Here is a 16,376-nt window from a genome sequence, read left to right as displayed (position 1 = left end):
ATACCCTAGGTCAGTGATGTCGAACCTTTAGAGTCCAAGAGGTCAAACTGCAACCCTCATGTGGCATGTGAGCTGCCCTGCCTTACTCTAGACAGGGGAGGGAGGAAGGGCTCCTATTGGGCAGAGGGATGCGTCATGTGACAAATATCCTCAGGCATGGGTGGAGAGGGGGAAAGGGATTGCCATAGGTTCCCCAACACAATCCTAGGTGCACTTTAGAGCTTATCACAGAGGTTCCTAGAAAGATCTTCAAAAGAATATGTATTAAGAGTTCTCTCTGTGTTATCCCCTTATGTATGAGGTAACTACCAAAGTTCAGAGCTTTTCCTTCATTGTAAAATGGCAGTGTTCTGAGGTGTCTTAACATTTCAGTATTTTCATCTCTGGTAAATATCTCACTGAAAATTTAGTAGGCTCATATAACTAGCCCCAAAGGATGCTTTAGAATTACTTTAACTAGTCCAAAGGATTCCTTTTTTTTTTTTTAAATAATGAAAATACTATAGATATAACACAATGGGTGAAGAAATGCCATCCCTTAGGAAATATTACTGGGCTTACTCAGTCTCCTGGGAAATAAACCTTAATTTTGAAACAGTGATATGCTGAAAACAATGAGATTCAAAATAAAATGAGATTACCTTTTTGGGAGAATCAAGTCAAATAGAAGAAAATCATATTTCTGGATTAATTAGGATAGCCATGGCTTCAATTAACTTATTTCACAGAGAGACAAATTACTTTCTCAGTTACAAGACATTTCATATCTCATACTTAAAAATCAACCTTAATTAGTAAATAAATTAACTAGATATTGGGAAGATGAGGGGACGGGGCAAGGCAATGTATAGATGTGAGGACAATTTTCAAGGTATACGTTATTATTTGAGTGACTTGCGTTTTGTTTACAGAAAATCAGTCTATTCAAGACCAGGCATCTATGTTGGAAGGTGAATTGGATGTAGAATATGTCTTTTGGAATCTTTAGATCACCAAATAAAATTAATGAACAGACATTTCTGTAATGCATGTGAATTTCCAAGTTGATCAAATCCTGAATCAGAGCAATCTTGTTTTGCATTGGACTTCTTAAATGAATCAAATTTAAAAATTGATTGTTTATGTAATAACTATAAACTTTCTAACTACCTCCTTCTTACAGATACTTTTTGATAATATATTAATTACATTCTCAAGTTGAGGATCTAAAATTATTTTCAGGGTGATGTTTTAGGATGGGGATTTTTGAGACAGTAATTTCCTTCTAAAGCGGTATTGGGGTGTAGTGGAAAGAGCGCTGGATGTGGAACCAGATGGTCTGGGCCTGTGGTCTGCCTCTGACTATTGTGGGGCCTTGAGCTTCTCACTTAACCTTGTCTACTATCAGTTTTTTCATTTCTAAAATAGGAATATTGATCACTTCCCTACTTAGCTCACAGAGGTATTGTGAATAGTGAGGTGTTATATATCTATATATACACACAACACTTGGCCTAAACCTTTGGTAAAAAGCCCTATATCAATCAATGTCTGTTTTTCTTGTCTTTGTAAAATAAGCCATGACTGGGGAGGTAGACCAGGAAATGACTGAATCCTAGAACTGGAAATTGATGAAGGATATGACCAGCCTTTAATTATTAGCAGGGCTTTGTGCATCAGATGTCAGCATTTGGGCACATCTCCTCTGGAGTTTACTTTAAGTGCCTTTGATACATCCTCTTTCCCACTGAAACTGCTGATAAATTCCCTGACTTTCTCATTGTTAGTGCTTTGTGCCACTCAACCCTCAGGCTGATAAGAATTCATCGTTACAATTTGTTGAATTGATGTTTGATGAAAGACATAAATATATTTAAATAATTTTTAATCATTAAAATATGTATAAGTTTGCATTTACACATGAAGCACCCATTTTGGAGAGACCCTTTTCCTTTACTTGGAAGATGTTTTTAAAAATTCTACTGTTGACAAAAATGTTAAATTACATGGTAATTTGGAAATTGTTGAGAGTCAGCTGGTGGCTCACTAGATAGAGAGCCAGGCCTGGAGACGAGAGGTCTAGGGCTAAACTCTAGCCTCAGACATTTCCTAGCTTTGTGCCCTGGGCAGGTCACTTAACCCCCACTACCTAGCCTTTACCACTCTTCTGCCTTGGAACCAAGGTTTTTTTTAAAAAGAAAGAAAGAAATTGCTTTGCCTGAGATGAATTTCCAGTCTGTTTGTTTCAACTTTTAAGGACACTCAGATCTTTCAGTCTACTTCTGCCCTAGTCTCACTTGAAGTGTCACATATCATATTTCTTGCTTTCTTTGTATGTGTTCTTCCTAGAAAGGCAGGTGCTCTTTTTAACTGCAAAACAATCCTGATTTATAAACAAGTTAAAAAAACTAAAGTTGAGGCTAGAGTCAGAGGATCTGGCTTCCCATCCCTGTTTTGTCTACACTACCTATGTGACTGAGGGGAAGGTGCTTAATACTCAGTTTCCTCACTTATAAAATGAAAGAATTCCATCAGATGACCTTCAGGATCTTTTATAGCTCTAAATCTGATCCAATGAACTAATTTACAAAAGCCAAATTTTTTTTACGAGTCATTTTTGGTAGTACTGTACTTTAAAAATTATTTTCATATTATTTAATTTATATACAGAATTTGCATTTGGCAGTGATTTATCCTGTACATAGACTAGTACCAAGCTGGTGTTTACTTTTAAGTCATTATTTGCAAAGAATTGGCTTGTGCTGAATTGCATTCTTGAGGAAAGGAGTTTGATAAGAGTTTTTCCTCCATGTTGAATACATTAAAAGCCTCATTTGGAAGGAAAAATCATAAACTTAGCCTCTGAATGTAAAGGAATTAAAAATACTTTTATTTTAGACACAGTTATGTTACATGTATTTAAATTGAATTAATTTTAAAGACCAGATTGTCATGAGGACAGAGCTTTTTGTGTTGAGAATCCAGTGCTTCAGAGAAAACTATGCAGGTCAGAGCAGTATTTTGCATTGGATCATGTACTTAGAGTTGGAAAAGTTTGGGGACCTTAGAATTGCAGAATCTAAGAGTTAGAAGGGAACTTGGAGATCATCTGACTTCTGGTTGAAGTTTTCCAAAGAAGGGGAACCCATCCTGACTCCAGGTAGCCTATTCCATTTTGGGCCATCTCCAATCATTAGGAAGTGTTTCTTGACAAGTTTAAGTTGACCTTCTCTCCTCTATTCCTGGTCTCTTCCTTTGGGGCCAAACAGAATGACTCTAATCCTTCCCCATCTAATAGCCCTTCAAAGATTCCTGCAGAGCTAGCTATCATTGGTCCACTGCCTTGTGTATGATCTGGTGAGCTAAGAAGGGTTTTTATGTTATTAAATTAAGTTTTGTTGGTATTAGCATATGAATAGTATGACATACTAAAAGCTTTGCTAAAATTTAGGTCAATTATGTTCACAGCTTTTCCCTCATCTCCTAGTTGAAAGCTACTTCCTAAAACTTCCCCAGTTTTCAAATTGATTGGACAATCATGCGCAGACTCTTGCCTTTTTTGAAAATCAGGATATTTGGGGGCAGCTGGGTAGTTCAGTGGATTGAGAGCCAGGCCTAGAGACGGGAGGTCCTAGTTTCAAATCTGGCCTCAGACACTTCCCTAGCTAGTGTGACCCTGGACAATTCACTTAACCCCCATTGCCTAGCTCTTACCACTCTTCTGCCTTAGAACCAATACACAGTATTGACTCCAAGATGGAAGGTAAGGGTTTAAAAAAAGTATCAGGATATTTGTTCTTCTCCAGTTTCTGTTTTTCCTGGTCTCCTCTTATCTTGCATATCTACTTAATTCATTTTTTCTCCTGTCATTTCCAATGTCAAAGTCATTCTCTTTTGCAGAGAAAACAGAAACACATTAAGAGTTGAGAAGCTTTTGCCTTCTCTCTGTTACAGGCCAAGGAGTCTGATGCGCATTACAGATGAAGAGACTAAAACCCAGAAAGGTTAATTGTTTTGACCAGGGTCACATAGCTAGGAAGTATCTGAGGCAGGATTGAAACCCAGGACTTGATAATTCCAAGTCCAGCGCTCTGGCATTTAATGATGCTTAATAGTTTTCCTAAAGGAAATGTCCTTTATTTTAAAAAGAGATTTTATAAGTAATAATATTATTTATCTGTTACAGGACCTCAGAATGGTTGGAATGACCCTCCAGCGTTGAATAGAGTTCCCAAGAAAAAGAAGGTATTAGATGAAAGCACTGATCCCTAACTCTCTCTGATTCCTCTTCCACCCATAGCAAATAACTGCTACTCTAGAGTAAGCTGTGCTTAGAGGACACTGAAGTTCCCAGGAAAACTCAAATTGTCTGTCTAGTCTGTTGAAAATTCCAGAACCATCTTCAAATTAGTGGAAGGAAAATTGTAAAGTGGAATAATCAAATTTTGATGTTAGCACTATGTATTAAGAATCCTTTTTAGAGGGAAAGATGTCAAAGCCACTTGTGCTTTCTCTTCCAAAAACAAGTTTAAAATGTCAAAGATGGGAGTTTTGAGGGATTATTTAGATCTTTAGGTTTCAGTGCTAATCAAAGGTCAAGTGATTTTGTATTGAACCATTTAGATGCTAGGTAGTAAGATTGTGAGTGAGATTTTGAAACAGACAGGAGAATCATGGAACTGAAAGAGACTTCAGAATACCATCTAGCCATCCTGTAATCCAGACATCCCCTCTGCCACATGGGCAGCAAGAGGTTGATCCATCTGGGTTGACTAGAAGAACCCCAGTGAGGTGGAACCCACTCTTTCCTTAAGGATAACTTTTAATTTCCAGAAAGATTGTCCTGGCACTAAACCTAAGTTTTCCCCTTTGCAACAACTCCCACCTGCTGCTTTGAATTCTTCCCTGAAGTAATAATGAATCATGATCCTGATTTTGTTGGTCTCCCTAGCCTTGGGATATATCAAAAGGTTAGTGAGTCTGTGATTAGTTGTTCCTTAATAAACATTCAGCAATTGGCTGCTTCTCTTGGTAATAAATATTGTTTTTAGAATTTGCAGGTGCCCAGGGACTAGGGGTTAACAAGACGCTAGAGAAAAAGTGGAAATAAGACTTGATTCTTCCTCCTTCCAGAGCTGACAGCCTAGTAGGACAACACAGCAGGAAATATCATTAGTGAGTTTGGGAGTAACAAAGCAAAGTGCATTGTAGGCTATTACTGATCACGGAAATCAAGGAAACCTTCCTAGATTTTTGGTATCTGAGTTTGAACTGTGTAAAGAATGAAGAGGAGTTAGAGCTCAGCATTCCTGTTAAAAGGAGAAGCTGGTGTGAGCACAATACAGGTTTAGGAGGGAAGTGGGGAGGGATTTGCCCTGTTAGACTGGAGAATAGAGGATTTGGAATGGAAGAATAATACAAGACTGGAAGAGCTGATGTCTGATGACCATATACACAATAGATTTCCCCTCAGAAGGTAGTTTTTAGAAGACTGATTTTAAGCATGCAGCCATTGGTCTATGTAGGTGATTCCAGAGGGAACTTTAGAAATTGGTGACTGGCCTAACCCTCTCATTTTGAGAATATTGTAACTTTCTTTTTAATTCTACTGTTGTGTTTGTATTTTGATTTTTAAAAGATCCCAGACAATTTCACACCTCCTGTACCCATCACATCACCAATCATGAACCCTCTGGGTGACCCTCAGTCACAGATGCAGCAGCAACAGCCGCCCTCTGTTCCAGCACCCACCTCAGGACAGGCTCCATTCCCACAACCACATCTCCCTGGGAGCCAACCTATCCAGCCCTTCCATGGCATGCAGCAGCCCCTGCAGCCTGCTATCCCACCAGCTTTCTCAAAGCCGAATATGGAGGGTGCCCCAGGAGCTCCAATTGGAAATACCATCCAGGTAATCAGAGGAGAGAAGTTGATGTCCCAGTTTAATGGCAGCCTCTTGTTTTAAGTTAAAGGTAGCTTACTTGGACTAGGGGCCTGAGGTGCTTTTCAGCTATGATGTATACAAGCTATGGTGTTGGTCTTTGAACATTGATACACAGTTAAAAACTACAGAGGAGATAAGAGTCTGTGCATGTTGGCCCTATGATGACGTTCTTCTTCCCATAGTTCTGCACTGAACTATTCCCATTTATTCAATTTTGACTATTATTTCAGGTCATTCTTCTGTCCCAGGTTGCTAAATGGAAACTTGCCAAAAAGAAAAGTAGATTATGAAATGTAGTAAACGCACAGTTGTTTTTGTAATAGAATGAAATGGTGTGACCCTTAAGGGGAAGCATATTTGTTTGTGTGCGACACTTGGATGCTCCACAGAAGACAAAGAATGACTACTTTCATTTGACATAAATAAATAGCATGTCTTTGTCTGCATAGCATGTGCATGTATTGTCAGACAGTTGGCTTCTGTCTTAAAGTAAGAAGCTTTGTTGGGAAGCATAAGGAAACCTAAAAGCAGTAATTATCAACCAGAACCTACCTTTTGTGAGGTGGCTGGCAGAATTTTAGGTTCTTCTCACAGTGAGTGGGTGATGAAATAAAAGATTGTTTTAATGGGGGTAAACTAACATTTTACAGTTTTTTAAAGAGCTTCAGTTTGGAAAATCCATCCTGCAAATGCTAAACTGAATAATTTTTGCCTTGTGTACTACACCTCCCAGTTAGCCCTGTCTAGCTTTGGATGCTTCTGTCTTAGCACGTCCCTAGGGTTCAGGTCAGTTACAAATCATAATTGTCAACCCAGAGATAATCAAGAGTTTTCAAGTATAACCATATCCTAAAAGTCCACCCTTGGTGATATAGATTGACTTTAGATGTAGGAGTAGCCAAAACTAGGATTTTGACACTGACGGCACTTACCTCTACTGATTTAGCAAGAATAATTAAAGTAGGAAATTATTAGATGGAGAGCTAAAGTGAGTTCTTTGGCCTGTCCATGTTGTGGTCAATTTCTGTCCACCATGAGGTGATGCTCCATCCCTTCTCAACTTAAGGGCCATGTTTATGTATAGTCCATGGTACTAGATGTGTGTTGGTGAAGACATGGCATGTGTGCCCTGGCGTGCTTGAGAGGGCTGCTCTGTTTTCCCTTTCCACAGCACCCGAGGACATTTTTCACAAGCTCTTCCCCTCCTGCAGCTCAATGCAAGCACTTCCTCCCTCTGCTAGCTGGGGCAATGCAGGGGGCTCACAGGCAGCTTAAAGGTGCGGTTTAGGCAGGTGATCTCTAATAGGTTCACCAACATTGCGCTAGGCCAAGAACCAGCTCTTTTGGGTGGGCCAGAGACTTCAGTTAATTCTTTAAACTCTTCCCAAGTCCTTGAATAATGCTTGATTACCATAGCTAGGTCAGGATAGGAGTAAATTGTAAGAACCCACTGGAAGCCCAAACCAGTCTCGAATGTCAGGAATGTGGCGCACTGATATGGAAGGCCTCTGAAGTCATGGCTTGTCTCTGAACTAGCCAGTGTGAGTCATGATGCTGCATCACTTAACTGTCCACAACCAAAACACAGTAGGTTTGTTATCTCTCCCTACCAGCATGCAGCCATTGGGTAGAATAGTATAATAACTACCATGCCTGCCACAGCAGACAATGAACATGTCATGAAGCCAGCTGTATTGTTAGGGCTTGTTGACAAGCAGAAGAGTGCTGAGGCCCAGGTGCTCTTATGTTCTTGCATGTATACATGTGTATAGAAGAGGTCTGTATTCCCTTGAAAATTCTCATGTATCCTCCAGCACGTACAGTCCTTGCCCACAGAGAAGATTACCAAGAAGCCCATTCCAGATGAGCACCTCATCCTCAAGACCACATTTGAGGAGCTTATTCAGCGATGCCTTGCCTCTGCCACAGACCCGGTAGGTGTTAATTTTTGTGTTTGAAAGATTAGAACCAACATGCATACCAACATGGAAGCCACAGCTTCCTATGAGAGCTGTTTATCATAGCCTTTAAAACTTCTGTGTTTGAAACTGAAAGAAGCTAACTACTTGAGGAGGAAGCTAGAGCATTGTGGTCAAAGCCAAATAAATAGAAATAGAGGCTGCTAAAGCATACAGAAGGATCCCTACAGGCTCTATATTGACTTAGTTTCAAAATGTAATCTTATCCATGCTTTATGATATTTTTATTTATTTTGTTCATTATTTCCCAATTACATTTTCATTTGATTCAGGCCATACCTGAGAGAGGTGCAGACTTGTGGGCTGTGTTTGACCCATGCTTATTGTATGACACACATTTCTTTTTGGGAAATTGGAAGGCATTTCCCTCAAATCCTCTACCCTGTGTTCCCAACATTAAACATATAAAACCACTCATACCAATAGAGCTTCCATCTGATTTCCTCAACTTGATTGTTTCCTGGGAGGTCAGAGATCGGGCCCTGGCATTGTCATAAGAGATCAGAACAGACTGATGAGGGCTGATGTTGTCGTTCTTTAGCGACATCCACTGCCCTCTTTCTGCTCTCTAAATGCCACTGGGAAAGGAGAGGAGGGGGCAAGGAAATGGGCCTGTGGGCTGGGAGCACCTCCTGTGAACTCCAATAGAGTTTTTTCATGACATGGATCTCATTTGTTACCCCTCTTGTTGTGGGCTCCTAGGACACAGTCATGGTGAGTATGGGAATCATTAGCCACCTCTTCCCCAGGAAAGTGATTCTTTCAGTCTTTTGAGTCACTCATAGAGCTCATTTTAGCAGGGCCTTGCTGAGCAGCTCAGCAAGCTGAAGGCCCCTTCTCTGTTCACTCTGGCTCTCCCTTATCCCTTTCAAGCTCTTCCTCAGTGGGTGCATACTCATTTCTTGAGGATCCTGACATAACAACACTTTTTGTCTTCTTCAAAGGGGAAGGTTAATGAGCCCCCTGCTTCCATAGCATCATGTAATGCTCCCCTTGGGCTTCTTCAGTAGTCACTGTCCTGGATGAAACCTGACACTTCCTTCTCCATCAGCTTCCAAAATTCCACTTTCTGATGCTGCCCCTACTACAGTTTTTTCAGGCATATAAATTGATTTAAACAAAACAAAGCGAATCCTAGATTTGGTCAAGGTACAGTTTCAGATACTACCAATAAACATTGTTCTCTTAGCCACTTGCTATTCTTTGGCTGTCAAAAAATAACACTTGAGATCTTTTTTTGGTGCAATTTTTTTCCTGGACAAAATCGCCGTTTTTACTATTAGCACAAGTTTTATTATAACATAATTCTACTCCCAATTTTACTTTAGTACTTCCAAAAGTTATAAAACACTACTGCATATGATTTCTTTTCTGGATGGTGCTACTAGCAGACTAGAAGTGATACTGATCAAGCCATTGTTTGTTTTCTTCAGTTTTGGATAGTTATTTACACAAATGACTCAGTCATAATACACTGATTCTTCCCACCTTCCAAAAGACAAAAACATGCACACCCAGAAAATACAACAAAAACCTTCCTTTAATTTAGAGGGTTTTAGTGTTTTTTTGGTTTTGTGGACTCCATAGGTGAAGCATATGGACCTCTTCTCAGAATATTTTAAAGTGCATAAAATAAAATACAGATGAATTATTTTGAAATGCAGTTATGAACATAGGAGAAAAAATTCACTGTCTTTAGGTTAAGAACCCTTGCTTTAATTTTATTACTTCCCTCTTTAATTTTCCTGAGTAACAAGAAGATTCTTTTTGTAACAGTGCTTTCTTTGACTATGCAGTTTTCTTTTCCTTGAAATATAGGGAAAAGACAGGATTGAAAACTTTATGGTTGAGTACTCTCATTTTTTTTAAAAACCCTTACCTTCTGGGGGCAGATGGGTAGCTCAATGGATTGAGAGCCAGGCCTAGAGATCGGAGGTCCTAGGTTCAAATCTGGCCTCAGACACTTCCCAGCTGTGTGACCCTGGGCAAGTCACTTGACCCCCATTGCCTAGCCCTTACCATTCTTCTGCCTTGGAGCTAATACACAGTATTGACTCCAAGATGGAAGGTATGGGTTTTTAAAAAAATGCTTCAATGACCCTCCTTTTTTCCTCCTTTTTTCTTATTTTTTTGGAGAGCCAATTTCTAGCTCCCCTTTCTCTCTGAAAATTCCTTACCTAAATATTAAAAGAAAAACACAGTCTTTGTAACAAGTAAGCAAAATCAAGCAAAATGGTTCCCCACCGTCTCCATGTGCATAAATGCATGTCTTTAGCCCTTCCCAAGAGATGGAGAGAACTGTGCTCCTTCCTTAGTCCCCTGGACTCATGGCTGGGCATTGGGTGGATCTGAGTGCTTTAAGGCCCTGAAAAGTGTTTTGTTTTTTTACAGTGTTTTTAGTGTATAAATTGTTTATATCACTGTTATTATTTAACTATGTTTTTCTCTTCCACAGCAAACAAAAAGAAAGTTAGATGATGCCAACAAACGCCTGGAATTTCTATATGATAAACTTAGAGAACAGACAGTAAGTTTTGGGGGGATGAGGAGAACGATGATAAATTTCTTTGTCTTGGTACAGAAGTAGCTCCCTTAACTTGTTTACTTGCTAAAAAAGGGAATAGATTGTCAAAATAAGCATATCTGGGTTTAATTGGAACATGCTGTTCTAACTTGACTCTCTTTTTAATCTACTAAGTTTGTTGATCAGGGAAATGCCGTGAACCTACTATATATACTTGGATTTCAAGCTAGGTTGACAAACCCCATGATCTCCATGTGGTAAGAGGGCATCATGTTCAGGGTGATAGATTAGGGAGGTGGAGTTCAGAATTCTGACTGACTGATCATAGTCAGTCTGAAAGAAGGCCTCCAGGCCAGTGCTACAGGGTGCCATTTGTGCTTGGTCCCACCTGGCCTCTTCCACATTCTAATTCAATTACATGGATGGCCTGTTGGTTAGATTTCTAGATGAAATAAAACTGATAGGATGCCAGAAATGAGACCCCAAAAATGTAAGCAGGTTGGAATGATTAACTATTCTAATAAAATGAAATTTAATAAGAAAAATATGAAGTTTTCCATTCGTGCCATTGATTTTCTAAACCTGAGTACCAGATAGGGGAAGATAGTTCATGTGAAGAAGACCTGGGCTTTGGTGGTCCACCAGCTGAGTGTGAGTCAGTATCATGTGGAGTAGCTTTTAGCTACATGGCCGGAGGCTCTAATAATGCCAGGATATCATCTGGTGTGAGGGAGGCGATGTGGCATCATCATTGCCTTGGTGGGGCTATCTCTGGAGACCATTTTAGTTCTGGTTGCTGCCTTTTAGAAAAGATATTGACAGACTGGAGGTGTTCTAAGAGGAGGGGTCCAGGAACTTGAAGAAGACTCCTGACTCTATAAGTCTGCCCTGCAAGTATCATTTGAAGGAACTGAAGAGGGTTAGTCTGAAGAGAAGACTTTGTAGGAAACCTGTAGAAAAGAGATACGTTTTATTCTATTTGGTCCAAAGAGAAAAACTGGCATATATTAGTAGAAATGAGAAGGAAGCAGATTTCTTATCTTAATGAAGGGATTTAAGAGAAACTTTCCTTGTAAAACTGTCTAGACCAAGTTAACCCAGGAGATGATTTGTTTCCTACTATTAGAGCTTCTAGGTAGAAGTTGAATGATCTTAAAAAACAGAATTATCATTTGAAAGGACCTTCAGAGCCCCCAGGGAGGTTAAGATCACTCACTTAAAACTGTGTCAGAAGGCATTTTCAGGAATGTTATAGAGAGAATTCTACTTCAGATAGGGATTGGATATTTTAGACACTCTTAAGTCTCATCCAAATATTAAAACTTCATGCGTAATATAATTGGTATCTTAAAAGCACCTCCCTTTAGTGGATTTGGAAATATAATTGCCATGCTATTAATTAAATGATGGACTTTTTAATAGCTGGTTGGGGAGGGGTTTGTTTGAGAGAGCAAGAGAGAGATGAGAAATTCTCCTTTTTTTAGAATAGTAAATATAAACTATCATAATTGCCCTTTATCTATTTTAATTGTTGTTTGAAACAAGAAAGAGGGGAGAGAAAGCGATCTTTTCCAAAGACCAAATGAATCATTTTTCTTTTGACATTTCTGAGACTTGACACTCCATTTCTAGGTCACAGTGTCGCTTAATAGCAGCATGAGCAAAGCAGTGAACGCAAGGCATAGGTTCTGCTTCCATATTCTTGTTTCTACTTGGGCCTTCTCCAGGACTCTGCGGCATTAATGAAAGTGCTCCTGGTTGAAAGAGAGTCAGAATTAGGCCTTCTTGGAGACCTTTTGAAGAACTTGGAACAATTTTGCTGGTTTGGGCATTTTTTTCCCATTTTGATTTTTATGTACCAAAATGAGAATTTGTGGAGCCACGTGAGCTCTGGGACCTATATCTCTCTTAAGGAGATGAGGTCATGACCTATAGGTTAAAGGGGAAGCCACTTGAGGTATATAGGAAGAGAAACATCTCTATTTTTGTTTTTAAACTTTTTTTTTAAACCCTTACCTTCCATCTTAGAATTAATACTGTGTATTGGTTCAAGGCAGAAGAGCGGTAAGGGCTAGGCAATCAGGGTTAAGTGACTTGCCCAGGGTCACATAGCTAGGAAGTGTCTGAGGCCAGATTTGAACCCAGGACCTCCCATCTCTAGGCCTGGCTCTCAATCCACTAAGCTACCCAGCTACTCTGAACTTTTTTTTTTTTTAAAGGAAAGTGGATTCAGAGTCATAAAAGAATTAAAATCTCTATTAAGGAAAATACCATTTTGTATTTATTAGCAACATTTGACATTGCTTCCTTTATTAACTGAAAATTGAAACTCTCTGATCTCTTGAGTAAATGAGTGTGGTGATAATTTGCTTGGGTCCACATTAAGAACTTTCAGAAATCCCAGGCTCCCAGAATATTCCAAAGAATATAGTTTGTTGCTATATTTTAGGTCATGTCCAGCCTCATTTTGGTGTCTAGATCTAGACTTTGGGAGGTTTTGCAGCCTGTTGGAAAGCTTCCATTTCTGACCCAGCTCTGTGTGCTTGTTTCAGCTTTCCCCAACGATCCTCAATGGTTTGCACAACATTGCAAGGAGCATTGAGACTCGGAACTACCTGGAGGGCCTGAACATTCACACACACGTCGTGAGCAACAGTAACTTCAGTGAGACCTCAGCCTTCATGCCAGTGCTCAAAGTGGTTCTTACCCAGGCTAATAAACTGGGCGTTTGAGTGACAGGCCCTCTCCAACCAGCAATGCCACTCTTTCAGGATCCTCCTTAGCCTACCCTCCCTCCCCCCCCCCCCAAAAAAAAAGTAAGCTGCAGCCCAGGTACCAATGCCCATTGGCATGCTTCTATGGCTATCAGATTGAGAGCATTTATGCTACTTTTGAAGATAAACTCATTTTAGAGTGGCTCCAGGACCTTGTGCTTTTTTAAGTTTAATCTCTTATTGCCCATAATGATTCCTCTCCTCTGCAGATAGTAGATTTCATGGGTTACACATAATATGGGCTAATAAAGTAAATATTGTACTAATAAAATGTTTTTTAATACTTTGATGAGTTGTTTTAAAAAGAACATTCAGTATGCATTAAACAGAGGTAAAACCAGTTTTACTCCATATTCCCTTACATCCTTGGGATCAACCAGATTAAAAAATATATAATCTTATTTTATGTGTATCTCATGTTTAATTTTTTTATTGTATACCCTCCCCCCCCCCCAATTTAGTTTAATCCCACTTTCAGAGAGGGGGAAAAAACAGTATTTTGGATCAGAGCAAATAACCAAAATCCAGAAGATAATACACAGGTTTCAGTACGTAGGATTTCATTAAAATACACTTACGTTAATACTTCAAAGGTCTATGGTTGCATCTGTGTGAGTGCTCTATTTACTGATGTATATTACAGCCTCTCTATGCCTTGGTAAATAGTGCATTGTTATGGATAAAACAAAACCATTCCTTGATGGTCAGCCCTCATGCAGTAAATTACTCTAAAAACTGAGGTTTCTAGAGTTAAAAAATCTATCTCATATGGAGAGCTATTGAAACATGAGATAATGTTACAATCCATAGATATGGACTTTGAGAATTATTGGCCCCAAAATAAATGTTACTAATAAATTTCGTTTAGATTCTCACATAAGGATTTGTTTCATGTCTATTATATTTGATCTTTTATTTTAATTATCACTGACTTGAGCTTAGTTAGCTTGGCAAATCAGAACCAAAAATTTACTAGCCTACCTTTAGGAGAGGAATTGCAGTAATAAATGGCCTTGGTAGTCTTTGCCATTCCTTCCTCCGAGTGAATGACTAATTTCCAAAGCTCCCTCTTTATCCTGGACTAAGCCGAGACAGGGATTTTCATTTGATTGATTACCACTCTTAGAGGAGCAAAAACACTTTGTGCATAAGCCAGACTCCTCTTTCTGATTAGATTGAGAACTTCCTGAGGGCTGGGTCTTCCGTGGCCTCACCATTGCACTCCATATGTGGAGTTGGTTGTAGCGGTAACAGATAATCTTGGCTGCTAAAGAGGAGACTATACTAACCCCAGGCTCACAAGACCACTTACGAGGTATTCAAGACCAGAGAAGAGAGCTGCTTCCCTAGCTCAGTGCTCCCCATCTTGTAGTATGCCCCTTGTCTACTGGCAGCATGCTGGATGGTGTGGCCTTGACATTGTGTGATGGTTCTTGACATTGAGAATTCCAGTGGAATTCAAATTTATAAGCATTGCCAAGTGTTTACTAGGTTCCAGGCAAATGTTAAAATAAAGAGGCAAAAAGCCATAGCCTGTGCCTTGGAGGGACTTGTTTTCTGAAGAGTTTGTGCTCAATTAAGTATTTATGATGTGCCTACTATGTGTAATGCACTGGGAATATCAAAGAAGCCGAAAAATCCCAAGGAGCTCATAATGCCATGTTTTATTTTATTTTTTTAAATTAATTTATTTTGGGGTATTTATTTATTTATTTGGAATATTTCCCCGTGGTTACAAAATTCATGTTCTTTCCCTCCCCACTTCTCTCCCCACCTCCCAGAGATGACAAGCTATTTTTATATTTTTATAACAATAACATTTTTCCCCTAACAATTTTTTTAACATTCATCTTTTTAAAGATTTGAGTTCCAAATTCTCTCCCTTTTTCTGATCCTCCCTCCCTGCCTTCTTCCCTCCCTGAGATGGTAAGCAATCTGATGAAGATTTTAAATATGTAATGATGTAAAACATTTTTCTATAGTGGTCATTTTATGGAAGAGATCTCAAAAAAAAAGAAAAAATGGACTATAGTATATTTCAGTCTGCATTCAGATTCTATCATCAGTTCTTTCTCTGGAGGTAGATGACATTTTGCATCATGAGTCTCTGGGATTGTCTTGGGTCACTGCATTGCTGAGAATAATTGGGTCATTCACAGTTCATCAAGAAGTATTGCTGTTACACTGCACAATGTTCTTCCGGTTCTGCTCACTTCACTTTGCATCAGTTCATATAAGTCCTTCCAGGTCTTTCTGAAATCATCCTCTTATTCCCTGTAGCACAATAGTATTCCATCACTTTTCCCACTTCCAAGCCTTTTCTCATATTACTAGTGATTTTGCAAGATTTCAGGCAACAAAAACTTGGGCATTGTGCTAGGATTTGGGGACCCAGATGACTCACTTCTCATTAAGGAATGCAAATTAATTCAAGATGGCAAATACATAGACTACGTGATGAGTACCTCTTAACTACCTCCAGTTAAAGGAGTCCATTTACCATTTTTTGTTTTTGTATCTCAAGGGTGATACTAATATTTTTCTTAGCCCTTACTTTTCATCTTGGAATCAATACTAAGTATCAGTTCCAAGATTAGGATTTAGTGAGTTTCACAGCTAGGAAATGCCTTGAGGCCAAATTTGGGATCTCCCTTCTACAGACCTGGCTTTCCATTCACTGAACCCCTTAGCTACCTCAGTGATATTACATTTTTAAAAAGCTCTTTATTTTTCCAAGTTTGTGCACACATTGCAAATTACATTCTAAAGGAAGCACATGAAGTCATTCTCCTTGCTTCTGTGATTTCACATCATTTGATGAGTTAACTCACAGGGTTGTGAGGAAAATGCTTTGAAGACTAAAGCATCACATAAATTAGATCATTAATGGCACTAAATGAGTAAAGACTAGGCCATGATCATTGCCCTTTGAATGGCCAGACTGCTTGTTCACACCCATTGGACTCAATTCACACAATCATGTATAATGTTTTGTCTTTTCATGCTTTCAATAGTACTGGAGTGACAGGAGAGTATTAGACTTGACTTTACGATTAGCCATATAATCTTGGGCAGGTCACTCACTAGACTTAGATTTCTGAAAAATGAGGGGGTTGCAGGAGATTTCTGAGATTCTATGATATCTGTGTGATCATCTGGCAACCCGTAAATCTCAA

At 39.2% G+C, this 16,376-nt stretch overlaps 1 protein-coding gene across 10 annotated transcripts in view; it reads left to right on the top strand.

Moving 5' to 3' along the window:
- The window catches only part of SEC31A (SEC31 homolog A, COPII coat complex component), a 74,737-nt gene extending 61,136 nt beyond the window's left edge, over window positions 1-13,601 (top strand). For 8 of the 10 annotated variants that reach the window (XM_044681528.1, XM_044681526.1, XM_044681525.1 and 5 more), the window contains 5 exons: window positions 4,166-4,224; window positions 5,618-5,890; window positions 7,738-7,857; window positions 10,358-10,429; window positions 12,979-13,601. In XM_044681528.1, coding sequence (XP_044537463.1) covers window positions 4,166-4,224; window positions 5,618-5,890; window positions 7,738-7,857; window positions 10,358-10,429; window positions 12,979-13,158 — 704 coding nt within the window. In that variant the 3' untranslated portion in view covers window positions 13,159-13,601. Of the gene's footprint in view, window positions 1-911; window positions 951-4,165; window positions 4,225-5,617; window positions 5,891-7,737; window positions 7,858-10,357; window positions 10,430-12,978 lie in introns of all 10 variants that reach the window. The other 2 variants (XM_044681521.1, XM_044681518.1) reach the window with 1 other exon arrangement.
- The last annotated feature ends 2,775 nt before the right edge of the window (window positions 13,602-16,376 follow it).

This window comes from Gracilinanus agilis, chromosome 6 (assembly GCF_016433145.1).
Source record: "Gracilinanus agilis isolate LMUSP501 chromosome 6, AgileGrace, whole genome shotgun sequence".
NCBI classification, from domain to species: Eukaryota; Metazoa; Chordata; class Mammalia; order Didelphimorphia; family Didelphidae; genus Gracilinanus; species Gracilinanus agilis.
Note: the sequence above shows the minus strand (reverse complement) of the source record. Positions and strands in the feature narration are given on the sequence as shown.